The following is a 13,384-nucleotide window of genomic DNA, read 5'->3' as shown; positions in this document are numbered from 1 at the left end:
AAAAGCTGATATATGCTTCATTTATAGGCCCTGCCAGTCAGTCCACATAACACTAATACTCGCTCGCGAATCGCAGCACTACAAGGAAGCCATAACGCGTTACTTATACATAGGGCCTACCAAACATCGTACTTGACCTCTGTGCGTGCCTATAACGGAAGCCATCAGTGGTTACAGTCCGAATATTTAGGAATATTTCTCAGTGTGAAGCAGAATTCAGATGACGGAATAACTGAAATCAGTATCCACCTGAGTGGATCATAAGATACAGTGGAGTAGGAAATCCGATCGCCGCCATCTCTTAGAAGTCCTGTTCAGCTCTAAGGGCGAATTCCCCGTTGGGGCAGTGCCGTCGGGTTCAAGCACTGTACCAAAAAGAGTTCTTGCTCATGTTGCTCATTTACCGTCCAGTATCGAACACAGAGGCTTCGTTGGGCCTCCCACTCACTTGTCGAAGACGTTCTTGAGGATCTGATTCGGCGCGGCGCCGATGAGCGAGCCGGTGCCTCCGAGGTTGCACGCGTACATCACCGACAACAGCATCATCTTGCGGACGTACGCTGCAATCTCGCTCGAACGCCTGCGCGCGCACACCAAAAACCGCGGAGTTATTTTTAAACAAAACTGCCGGTGGGGGGGGGGGGGGCTAATTTTCCTTACGTGCTATGAATCCCTGCTTAAGATTCATGGATGGCGGCGATTCCTCATACCACTACCAGCGCAGTGTCCCAGCGGATAATAAATGCCTCACTGCACTGGCAGGTGACTGTTGCTGTCACGGCCACCGGTAGGGATTTCGCGATCCCTGTTGCTCTTCCCGAGCAACTTTTCGCGCAGCTGGCGCGCCGCTCTTCCGAGCTTACCCGAGCTTCATCCGAGCTTACCCGGGCTTCCCTCCGAACTTACCTTAACCGAGTTACTACCGAGTAACCGAGTTACCGGAGTGGACAGGAAGTGTGGACACTCTCCGTGGACTCCCAACACTAAATACACTTTCGCATTTAATCTACCTTCTGCCAGAGTCACGTGCACTCTCTTCACAGACCATCTTTCTCCAGCCTCACACGCGCTTACATCCGTCTGTCCTGCTGTTACAACGATGGCTCTTTGGGGGACACTCTTAAGAAGGCAAGCGGCGGCGTCATTTTTGTCGCAGTATCTGGCAACCGACAACTCCTATGCGAGCGAGCTATCCAAGTGGGCCTAAATAACTCCTAATTCTTCGCGGCTGATCCCCTGTGCCCTTTGGTCAGTCGGCGACCGAGCTATACAAGCGTGCCTTGATCCACGCACGCCTCGCATCGAGGTATCCTCAGCTATACCAAAGTGCAGCGCCACCAGACAAACGAATATGGTATGGTATGGTATGGTATGGTATGGTATGGTATGGTATGGTACGGTACGGTACGGTACGGTACGGTATGATATGGTATGGTATGGTATGGTATGGTATGGTATGGTATGGTATGGTATGGTGTGGTGTGGTGTGGTGTGGTGTGGTGTGGTGTGGTGTGGTGTGGTGTGGTATGGTGTGGTGTGGTGTGGTGTGGTGTGGTGTGGTGTGGTATGGTATGGTATGGTATGGTATGGTATGGTATGGTATGGTATGGTATGGTATGGTATGGTATGGTATGGTATGGTATGGTATGACATGGCACGGCACGGCACGGTACGGTACTGCATGACATGGAGGGCTTGGCGCGCGCTCATAAAACATCGAAAATAAAACCATCCGCTCAAAAATATTCGAAGTGACTACTACAGATTTCGGTGTAATCACATTCCGAGAATATTTTCAGCGTTATTGTTCAATTTTAAGATTTTGCTTCAGTATCTCTTTAACCTGCACTGACATCGCACAGTACACAGGCCTCTAGTACTAATTTGTGAAAGGCAACGTAGTGGCGAGCTCCGGGTTAATTTCGACCGCCTACAGTTATTTAACTTCCACCATTGCACAGCATGCGTGCGTCTTTCGCATTTCGCCCCCAACGCAATGCGGTCGCCGCAGCCAATATTCGATCCCGCGTCCTTGGTCTCAGCAGCCGAACGCTGTGACCACTGAGCCATCGCGGCAAAATGGGTACACTCCATACACAGCGCCACCTCTTCCAGTGTCTGTCATGAGTAAGCAAGGATGAGAAAGGAGAACGGAAAGGTTAGCTGGCGGCATAATGTTCCATTGCTAACCTTATATTGCCAGGTAATCAGCGAAGAGATAAGGGAGAGGAAACAGTATTTAATCAGCATGAAACTGTAATCCTTATGTATATATGGAACAATGAGTTCTGCCTCCCGTATGTGCCCGCCAGAGCACTACGTCCACGCGACCGCTTTACCTTGCCCAGAGTACGGACAAGATATGGTAAACGTATCCGTGCCTTTATGTACCAGATGTGTTGAACGACCTGCCAGATAATGTTTTATCTTTCAGCACTCGGAAAGAAGTGAAATCTGTTATCTTTGATTTGTATGTGTAATTTTGTTTCTTTGCTTTCTTTTCCTTTTTTTTCTTTCCCCGTCCTTTCTTACTGCCTTTCCGTAGTTTTATTGTGATTCTTGTGTAGTATTGATTGACTGTGCCGTTCTCTGGCTTGCTCCATTCTACCGAGCACTGCCCCACAAGCCCATTGTTTTCTTGGGTAGGCTCGTATTTGTGCAGTGTCATTTTTCAAATAAATAATTTTTATTATAATTTTTATTATTATTATTTAAGCAGTGTTCTTACGACAGTTTGGACAATTCGGTACAGTTCGGCTGCACCGCTGTTACGATGCTTCTGCAATATGCTATCCGTTATGTAATGTTTACGCGCAGAAGGGGTGCGTCGAATTCGCTTTGTGACTTTACGTAGGGACTACCAGCTGTTTTTTAGTATGGGTGTCAGGCGACGTCAAGGCATATTCATTGCTGTTCGCTTAATTTCCCCGCGCTCTGAAGCAAGAAAAGTTCCACAGCAGATCACTGTTTAGTCAGCACAGTCAATCGCCAAACATCAAAAGTAAACCTAATAAAATATACTTCGAGGCGGTATTTCTTCGAAGCGCGACCTTTCAGAGCCAGTGAGATATCCAGACTTACACCTGTTCTTTGTCCACAGCACGGGCGAGTTCCTTCCGCAGTTGAAACCCTGAAAAGTGTGCACACAGCACTCAGGTACAGTACTGCTTTCAGTTGAGCGGCCGCAATGCGACCGCTGAAATTTTTAAGTCTCGCCCATGAATCGTGTACAAAGTTGAGGTCGAAAAGTAGCGGCGGCACCAGGACAGAACCAAGAGCGAGCTCGAGCACGCGCGCGGCCGCCGGTATCGGAGGACGCACAAATCGCTTCGTCGTCGTTGGTGCTGGCGCACTGCCTTCTTCATTGCAAACTAAATAAATAGACGTAGGCCTTTAATGAGCGATTCACAGAAAGTCTGCCAAGTCTTCAAGCTTGTCTCTGAATGTCAGTAAACTATTTAAACAAAAAACAAGTCGCCATCAGCAATCATCACTGCTGCTGCATGCGTACCCAGGAATACTGTGTAGTGTTTTGGAATACAAATTGCAGCGCACCTCTGCCGAACTTGTGTGCCGTCTTTTGCATCTGGTCTGCGATGGCCAGCGTTATAGGGCCCATGATGGAGGCCGAGGCCGTGTTGGGGATCCACAGCGATAGGAACATGCTCACCATCATGATGACGAACACGATCCTGCAAGGCCGAGGGTGAACAGGGGTAAACGTTCACCGAACTCATCACGTGTCTTTCACAACTCGCGAGACCATAGTATTTTATGATGCGCCATCACCCCTGTAGCATACCTATAGCATGCACTATATCACCCCTATAGCATGCACTCCAAAGCAGGTTTCATTAGAGGCCTCATGGAGCCAAAATGCTTCGTCAGTCATAAAATTCGCCCGTTAGCTGGAGAGGAGTGACGTCACCGAACCGAAGCATTTCCCACTGAGACCCGTAAGGGTCAAGAACACTTTAAACTTGTCAGAAATGAAGTTTTTTCCATCCATCCATCCCTTTCCCACTGGCTCGAAGAAAGTGACGTCACAGGACCGGAAATGACGCCACTTCGGCTAAAGGCATCAGCAGCTGCTAATACTATCGCATTGCCAGTAAAATAAAATTAGTGTCCCTGTGGTTTTGTTCTCTCTAATGGTCACCTTATGGATTGCACTGCAGGGCTCACAAGCACACACAGCCACGTTAACTGGGGAACTTTTAAAAATGACATTGCGTATTACGGTAGCGAACTGCCGAAGGCTATTCCTTCCCAGTAAAAAAATTTAAGTACGATAAAATTTCAACCATCTTCAGATAAAAATTTAAACATATTACGCCACTGAACCTAGTCCGATGTGTTTAGGGGAATTTCCCAAAGTAGATTTGAAATAAGGGCGTGGTTAATCATTAGCATCCACCCGAGAGAAACCATGCGGCTACAGATATAAAAGCTACGCATCTGTATTACTATTTTGTAGTCATATGACTGCGTTCAGGCGATTGATGAATATTACAAACTACGTTAGACCAGTGCATCTCCTTCATTAAGTTCCCAAAACAACCGAGCACCGCGAAATACGTTCATTGCACAGCTCACTGGAGGCTACATATCTGCCCAACCGTAAGACGCGCCACAAAGTCCTCGGAACACATTCGCACGCTCCCTATGCCTTTTTCCAACCTCCCGGATGGAACCCGGATGGATCCAGAGCTCTTGCACGACCTATGCGGAGTCTTCGCAAATTCGTTATACTGCTGTGGTGTGTATGCACGCACAAACGCATGTTTCTTTCTTTCTTGCGCCATATTTCTGGATTTCGTGGAATACGCACTGCATGCTACGTCACAAGTTCTCTTGTCTAAACTTCGGACGGGTTAGAGAGAGAGCGGATCACCTGCGCTTGCTCATGCCGAACACGAGCAGAGACTTGAGGGCCACGCGCTTGTGCAGGTTGGTGCACTCCACGGCAGCGGCCAGCGTCAGCGAACTCAGGATGATGAAGCCGATGCTCTGTGTAAGAAACATCCTCACTTAACGCATGCAGTCGCTTCACTCTAAGCACGAAGCCGCCTGTATAGGCGTAAACAGGGAGTAAGGTGTCATCTAGCACACTCCCTTTTTTAAAATAGGGTGCGCTAGAGGACACCTTATGCACTTTTTACTCCTTTCTGTTTAAAGTGTTTCGTGCGAAGGTAAAGGAGCATCGCGAGAAAGTGCAAGGAGTTACCTAAGGAACAGTTTGACGACGCATGAATGGAGCCACATATATAAAAGTTCAACGTATCAAAACGACTAAGGCTATGGGGACGCCGTAGCGAACGACTCTGGAAATTTCGACCAGTTGGGGTTCTTTAACGTGCACTGACATCGCACAGCACACGGGTATCTCGAATTTTGCCGCCATTGAAATATATATACATATACAGGGTGTTTCACTTAAGACTTTCTGCAATTTTTAAAAATAAGCTACTTGAATTAGATGCGCACTTTTTCTGGCATAGCATTGTCAGTGGTGTAGTACATCATAATTCAACTAAGACGTGCTAACTAGCAGGTTTGTTAACCAATATTTAATAGTTAACTTTTAAACTATTACCGTTGGGCTCCTTAATTATTGAGAGGCATGCAGCCCACCGTAAGTAATGTCCATATCCGTTTTTAGAATTTCGAGAACGCGATTATCCTCGGCGCTGTGGCCCAACAAATTTTGGCTATTTCGACGAGTTAGGTTCACTGGAGAGGTTGCTTTGCCTGCAAGCTTCTCAAACCGCATGTATTTTGGCGCGATGTAGGCGAAATTTGTTGGGCCACAGCGCCGAGGATAATCGCGTTCTCGAAATTCTAAAAACGGATATGGACATTACTTACGGTGGGCTGCATGCCTCTCAATAATTAAGGAGCCCAACGGTAATAGTTTAAAAGTTAACTATTAAATATTTGTTAACAAGCCTGCTAGTTAGCACGTCTTAGTTGAATTATGATGTACTACACCAGTGACAATGCTATGCCAGAAAAAGCGCGCATCTAATTCAAATAGCTTATTTTTAAAAATTGCAGAAAGTCTTAGGTGAAGCACCCTGTATATACACACACACACATTCACACTTGGGCAGGGCAAGTGACCAGCCTGCCATAAAGCACGCTTTAGACAGACACACAACGGCTAAATGCCGGAAGTGAATATATAAGTGCTAACTCCCCAATAGAACTCGCGCTGCAACCCGTTATCGTAGTTTCCGCTAACTCGCTTTGGTAATGCATGATTTGACTCAGGTTAATATATTTAGTTTCTTATGTCCCTATCAATAGACAAAAAAAAAAGATGCCTTCCTTGTCGTGTTCTGATTGCTGCACGGCCAAATGAATGGGTCAGCCAGGCGAACAGCCATGCACTGCATAACTGCAATTATAAACTATGACGTTTCGAAAATAAATACTTAATAACGTGGAGAAAGCTTTGCTCCGCACATATGTGCAACGGTCGATCAAAGGACTAAATAAGGATCACTGGTATTGGTATTTCTTGCGCCCAGTGATCCTAGTCTTTCGATCGACCGCTGCATAGTGCCTTCAATCCAGATTTAAAGCCTGTCGTTATACATTGCCTGTTGACGCCTCAATCTCTCACTATAATCCGTCTTAGTTATTCGACAGCGTTAACGCCACCGGGCAGATCGCTAGCCCATCTATTGAGCTGTTCAACAGCATAAATCACTGGACATGCGGCGAGTGCTTACGTTGAAATACATGGCGGTGACCTGCTCGGTGCTGAGGATGCCCAGCAGCGGGAACAGGGCAAGCGGCAGCAGCGCAGTCGCGGGCAGCGGGATGATCTCGGTGATCCAGTAGATGGACATCCAGGTTATGCAGTAAACGCACCAACCGGCCTGCGTGAGCATGTGTATGCCCTCAAACCTGGTACGAGGCGCCTCTTCTTTCAGCTGCACCCACTCCCCTTAAGCGAATATGTCGGTAACATATGTCGGTAACCTAAACTGTTTCTTTGTTCTTGTTTGCCTTAGGTATTGCGGTTTATCATTGTTTGCTTGCTTTGTAACACCTATTGTTTAATATATCTGTCTTTCATCGATTGCCGAGTACTGCCCTGCAAGCCTTTATGGCTTGGGCAGACTTGTCTTAAAGATTGTATTCTATTCTCTGAAAATAAAGGTGTTTATTATTATTAAAAAAAAAAAGATCCACTCGTCACGCCCTCTAACCTCCTGCCACTGAGTTTAAGGAACTGCATGGATCTTTACTTCTGCAACTAACTTCTGCCATTGGTTTCATATACAACAGCTACTATCTTTATCGAAGTGCCTTCAATTCCCGGCTTTTGATTTCTCGTTTTTACTTACCGATGTTCTTTTGGCTCTCAACCTGCTGTTTATAAATAAGTCGTCGGTTTTATTGCGCGTGTCTGGTGGCGCTGCGTGAAATATTGACAGTTCCTCAACGAAACGTGCACCTCAGAGCTACTGTGCCAGTTAATCGTACTATTGTAAAGCGAATGCCACAAATGCTTGTCTAAGTGGTTCGTTTTGGTTTACGGAGTTTAACGTCCCAAAGCTAAGCGAGTTATGAGTGACGCCATAGTGCAGGGTTCCGGACAATTTCGACCAACTGGGGTGCTTCAACGTGCGCTGATATCGCACAGCACAAGAGCCTCATACATTGCGCTTAAATCGAAATGCGACCGCCGCTGGCTTCGCTGAGTCGAGTTACGGTAACCCAGAAGATGCCAAGCGCTGGTCGCCGTCCATTCTCTGGCAATGTATTTTGTATGCGACAATAGCTCTTTCACCTCACTAAGCCTGAGGCCTTGGTGTTCGAGAAACATTCATTTATTCAGTACGAATGCCCGCTAAGTGGCGTGTATATTCGCGGCTCAGTTATTCCTCGCAGGATGAGCGCAATAGCAACTTCGTCCGAACCTTAGGGCCGTTAGTTGGAGCATCAGACATTTGCGGCTTGGTTGTTTTTTATCTCTTTGTAATCAGTGACGCAGATAGCCTATGTATATAGCTCTCTTTTCATGTGCCATTTTATGTAACTCGATGAGCTGTCACCTAATACGTTGGTGAAACAGCGTAACGGCACAAGGACAGTGCGCTGATTCGTAATGTTAGATCAACTCGCCCTTCGTGTTCTCACGTAACCCGCGCTCAGATGGAACAGGCGGTGAGGCATTCAGGTGAAGTAGCTGCGTGATGCCGTGTAGGGACGTCTACGCGTATGGTCTAATGATTTCGTTCCCGCTGCTCGACTGTAAATCCAATTCACCCTATAACGAAGTAAAAAGGTAGTAAACGGTCCTCTAGCGCAGTCCCTAATATGGGCAGGGTATGCTACCCAAGCCGAGGGGTAAATTTATGTCACTCCAAATATGGTATACTTAGGTTCGCAACGGAAACAGACCAGTTCAGAACGTGCGAAGTTCTAGTAGTTACCAAGATTTTAATCGATATTTCAATCTTCCATAATTTCTAACTTCAAAACTTCCGGTGGTGAGTTTAGAAGCCTCCTTTCAAAGCTATCTGCATCAAGTTCCATTGCTTCTAGGTGGGAATATGCCTCTCCTGCCAACAGTACGGCATTCCACCTATTTAGTGATCGAAATCTACCCCGCTACTTTGGCAGCATACCCTGCCCTTAAAAGCGACCGCGCTACACGACTGTTTACTGTGTAGTTCATGTCTACAGCGCACAGGGCTGGTAAGTTTACCCAGCAACGCAAGGGACGTGCGGCCCAGAGCGCTCCGAGCTGACGGGTATTCTTGTGTTTCCGTATACCGATTCCGACCACCGTCCACATCTTTAGAGTGCTGGTTATAAGCGGCGAAGGCTACCCCACTCTGCAGCTTTATTACCTTGGTGCGCATGTACAGCGGCAACAGCAGCAGCACGACGGGCACCCCCACGATGACAGTCATGCGCCACGACCGCTCCTTGCGCTCTTCCTGCTCGGCTGCGCGGTGCAGCACGGGCTGGAGCTGCTCCTCAAACGCAACCGGGGTCAGCAGTTGCTGCGACGCAAAGAGCGAATGCCCAAAAGGCCTTGGTTCAACTGACGCGGGCGGCGTTGCTTGCCAACGGGGCACCGGAATAGGGGCTCCACCTAGTCAGGGGAAAGGGCAAATAGGGTCCTACCCCAATCACCTTTCTGTAAAAAAGTTAATTGCCCATAAATATTTTTCACCACCACCACTCGTGCAATCGGGTTCATCTTTCTCGCTAGAACGCATTAAAAGTCCCATTACAAGGAAAGCCGGTGGCGTGTGTTACCGAGCGGCCGTAGGACGCTCACAGCCGACGCGGTGGCTCAGTGGTTAAGGCGCTCGTCTAGCGAGCAACCTCTCACGACCAATCATTAATTTAACTTCCATTTGCCACGGTGGCCAGTTCACAATCCGATGGCAGGTGGCCCACCTGCCACCTAGGTTGCTTCTCGGGGGGTTTTTCGTGGATTTTCGCTCACAGCCAACGACGCCGACGCCGGCGTTGCTGCGACACCGGCTCCTTAACGCTACAGTGTCAGTCAGGCCATAGATAACCTTATATGCAACCTAGAAGCGCGCGTACATTGCGCCCATGGTTGTGAGGCACTTCGTGCAGCGGCGTTTCGCCCGCCGGTGTTCCGGCAGCGCAACCCTCGATAGTCGCAGCTAGCCCTAGCCTACATAGCTTTGAAGGCGCAGCGAGCAGCGCTTTGGAACTAGCCACTGCCTGTCATAAGACGTCTTCTCCTGTTACCAGTACACTATGAACAGAATAATCTCATTAAAATTAAGGTAAAGTTCGTTTCCGCAACGCCTTCGACAAAAAAAAAAAAAAAAAAGCGAGGGCAGCCGCTAAGCTTTACTTCGGTTGGCTTCACCGCATGACAGCGATTTCACTGCGCTAGCGCTGCCAGCAGGTGCAGTGCAAAGCAGCCGACCCGTCTCCGAGCGCGAAAAGTGATCGAAGAGCGCCGTAAGGTGACGAGCCACTTTCAGACCTGCGGTGCACCGTTCAATGTATATATCGAACGACCAGCGAAATTGGACCGCGATATACTGCGCGTCTTTCCTACATTTTTACACAGGATTTTCAAGAGGATACTAAACTGTGTTCGATACGACTAATAATTCGATATATCCGTATTCAGTATAACTTGAGGAAAGTAAATGGCGCATTAACTGTCTCACTTCTCGGTGGACACCTCAACCGCGCTGTGAAGGGAGGAGCTGGGAATGAAAGAAGAGAGAGAGAGAGAGATAGAGGTGCCGTAGTGGAGGGCTCCGGAATAATTTCGGCCACCTGGGTGTCGTTAACGTGCACTGACGTCGCACAGCACACGGGCGTATTTTGAGTTTCACTTCCATCGAAACGCGGCCGCCTCGGTCGGGTGCGAACTGGGGTACTCTGGGTCGATTCGATGGATTCGGGCTCAACTGTCTTTGGCAGTGTCAAGGGCTCTGGATGCACGTGTTTAAGAGCCCCTTGGAGGAATAAGATTGTAGATGACAGGAAGAGACGTTCGCCGAATTTCTAGCTTCTTTTACTATAGGCGCTGAAGCCGACACGAACTGCGGTAAAAGCGTCCGATAGGTGGGCATTCCATCCCGAGCATCCCTTTTTGATGGCTTCCCAGCATGACGTACAAGCCCGCCGGTAGCACTGGCTGGTAACCCTGGCTTCACCGCAAGACACTTATGTGTTGTGGTGGAGAATGAGGTCGCCGGACTCTGCTTCTCGCGACCGCGCAGCGAAACGGAATCAAACTGCACACCGCACAAAAAACGCACTCGTAGCGGGCCGTGTGCAACGAAGAGAATGGATAACGGCGGGAACCGTGCGCACCGCTCCGTGTGGCGTCGTTCAACGGGGCGCGTGTATAAAAGTTGCCCGAGTTTCGGCGAAGATAAGCGCGCCGACGTAAAAGCTGAAGCCGAACTGAGGTTTGCTTGGGATTCGTTATAGACCTTCGTAGAAAAACTTTATTTCGCAAAAACGAGATTTCAAATATACGGGCTTCTAAATAAGAGAGCTTCCAATGGGAATGGCAATTTGCTTGTTATAACTATTATTTCGTCGCAAACCGTTGCGTTATAGCGAGGTTCGACTGAATTTGATATTTCGTCTTTACGATGTAAACTTTTCCAGGGATATAACACCGAACGAAACTCACTGCCCATTTCGAGCAGATTGATTAAATCTAACTGTGCTCAACACTACTGTACCGATTCCGTGACGCATACTGAAATTATTTTGCATAACCGACCCCCTGTTTTCAGCACCGTTCAATAAATGTGGAAAGTTTCTACAGCTGGAACTGTATAGATGTACCGATGTTTTCACACGGTTAAGTGGTGCAAAGTGAAAGCGCAAAACAGTTTCCGTTGACCATAAGGCGGCCTTCATCAACGCAGCTGCATCGGGTGCCAAGGCGCTGCGTGTGCAATTTCTACAAACCTTCTGTCATGCGGTGGTGTGGTCAGCGCGTTCGTGCGTTATGCACAAAATTTTAATGCGATATTTGAACCACGCGCCCTCATTTATAGCTGCCCCTGTCGGTGTCAGCGTCTAGGAAACTGGCTAAATATTCCGACTAGACCTCTCAACCTGTCTTCTATGTCATTATTCTTCCAAGACCGTTTTCTGGGCATTCGTGTCATTGCGGACGTAGGAAAGAACGGGCTCACGTTGGCAACTTGACTGACATATTCAGCTGGCGTACTTATAATTGGCAGCGTGGTGGGAGTTCGGCGTGCGTATCGAAGGCTCTCGCAACACGTCAGACGCGTTTTTCTCGGTCTACACAGGAGCAGCTAAACCTTTTGGCAAATGCGATAGTTGCGGCCAAGGTCACGTGCCGCCATAACGAAGAAATCACGCGGCCTATTCGACTTTGTTTAATGAGGTTCAACTGCAATTTGTTTTAAAGGGTTCCCGCTAAGAACGCTTACCGCGGCCGATTCAACGCAACAACGTCATGGGGAACTTTCTCTGATATAAGCGGCGTTGTCATTGCTATAATAACCGGGAATTCCCGCTTTCGCCTGCTGGCAAAGGTGAATGCTGTCTGGGTGGGCTGAGGAAAGCACGATTTCGAGAATGTGCCCTTCGGTCGAGGCTATGTCATCCTGGTACACTCTAAACATGAATTAGCCTATATGGGAGTAAAAAGGGAGTATGATGTCTAGTTCACTCCCTTTTAGGGGCAGAGTACGCTGCACAAGTCCCGGGGTAGATTTCGTATGCTTACTCTTGGCACGGAGGCATATTCCCGCCGCAAAGCATAGTAACCCGATGTAGTTGTGTCTCACCTGGTGCAGTTAACAATGGGAGTAGACTTAAACGCGGCACCGAAGGTCTTGAGGTCAGAAAACAGGAGACTGAAACCTAGGTTCAAATCTTCGTAACTGCCAGAACTCCGCGTGTTTTGAAGAGGGAGTTTGTTTCCGTTGCATATCGTAAGTACTCCGTAATTTCAGTGATGTCAGTCTACCCCATGGCTTGGGCAGTATATCCTGCCCCTAAAAGGGAGTCTACTAGTGGACAGCTTACTTCCTTTTAGCTCCCATATATAGGCTAATTCATGTTCAAAGCGTAGACCTTGCACACGAAGAGACCTGGACATGAGGGCTGCTACAGCTCCTACCACAGCTCAGATCCTAATACAGCTCCATCCAAGTTTTGTTAACTGTAAAAATCGATTGTACGGCTCTTTCCGGCTGCACTGCTAGGGAGTAAAATACTAATTTGTTGTTGACAAATTGCATTTATAAATGCAACATTTTTTCCCGCCCCTCGAATCCAAATTGTGAGAACAAAACCGAAGAGGACTCCATGATCACTGCTGGATATGAATGACTGCGTGACCTGTAGCCTCGGAGATCTACGAAAAGAAAACTACACAACACCGCAGTCTGCTCGCGAGTGTGGTCGCGGGTGGCGACACCCGCATTCCGTTTCGGCGGCTTTTCTAGCGCACAAAACCTCCGTTTTCAGTTAAAGTAGAGTCTTTGTTGTAGCAACGCGGTAATACGTCGATACAGACCAACTTCAATCGGTCCAGTGTCCCTTTAAGGAGAGAAGAGATGGGCACGGCACCACTGTCGCTCCCCGGACGACGTCGAGGAGAGTGGGTGGTTTTTCAAGGTAGGCTTTTTACACACGTCGCTGTCAGTGGTGAAACCTATTTCAATCTCTAGCAAACCGCAGGGAAGTACGCAAAGACGCTTCGTATTTTCGCGCGGAGGCAAAGCACTACTGCGCCAACACGCGAACCATGCGCGCTGTCAGTCGCCACTCTTGCCTACAGATGTGCACGTAAGCTGCCAATTTCAGCGTCGATAGAGAATCGCTTAACCCACCATACCTGGTAGTCCTCGTATTCCAT

At 48.2% G+C, this 13,384-nt stretch overlaps 1 protein-coding gene across 1 annotated transcript; it reads right to left on the bottom strand.

Annotated features, from left to right (window-relative positions):
* Positions 1-444: 444 nt before the first annotated feature.
* Positions 445-13,384, bottom strand: LOC149364898 (Na(+)/dicarboxylate cotransporter 3-like). Its single transcript, XM_089568768.1, has 7 exons — positions 13,364-13,384; positions 8,871-9,026; positions 6,738-6,887; positions 4,895-5,010; positions 3,512-3,692; positions 3,051-3,130; positions 445-580 (listed from the first exon to the last, which is right to left on the bottom strand). Exons 1-7 carry the CDS (start codon positions 13,382-13,384, stop codon positions 445-447), a joined length of 840 nt encoding a protein of 279 aa, XP_089424894.1.

This window comes from Amblyomma mixtum, chromosome 2 (genome assembly GCF_055824585.1).
Source record: "Amblyomma mixtum isolate Tamu chromosome 2, ASM5582458v1, whole genome shotgun sequence".
NCBI lineage: Eukaryota > Metazoa > Arthropoda > Arachnida > Ixodida > Ixodidae > Amblyomma > Amblyomma mixtum.
Note: the sequence above shows the minus strand (reverse complement) of the source record. Positions and strands in the feature narration are given on the sequence as shown.

Bases quoted from the DNA above. Each gene is read 5' to 3' on its own strand.
- LOC149364898 (XM_089568768.1), bottom strand. From the start codon at position 13,384: ATGGAATACGAGGACTACCAG. The intron at 3,693-4,894 runs GTGATCCGCTCT...TCGGCCTTGCAG, and splicing joins TTCGGCATGAGCAAGCGCAG to GATCGTGTTCGTCATCATGA. The intron at 3,131-3,511 runs GTACGCATGCAG...CACACTTTTCAG, and splicing joins ACACTACACAGTATTCCTGG to GGTTTCAACTGCGGAAGGAA.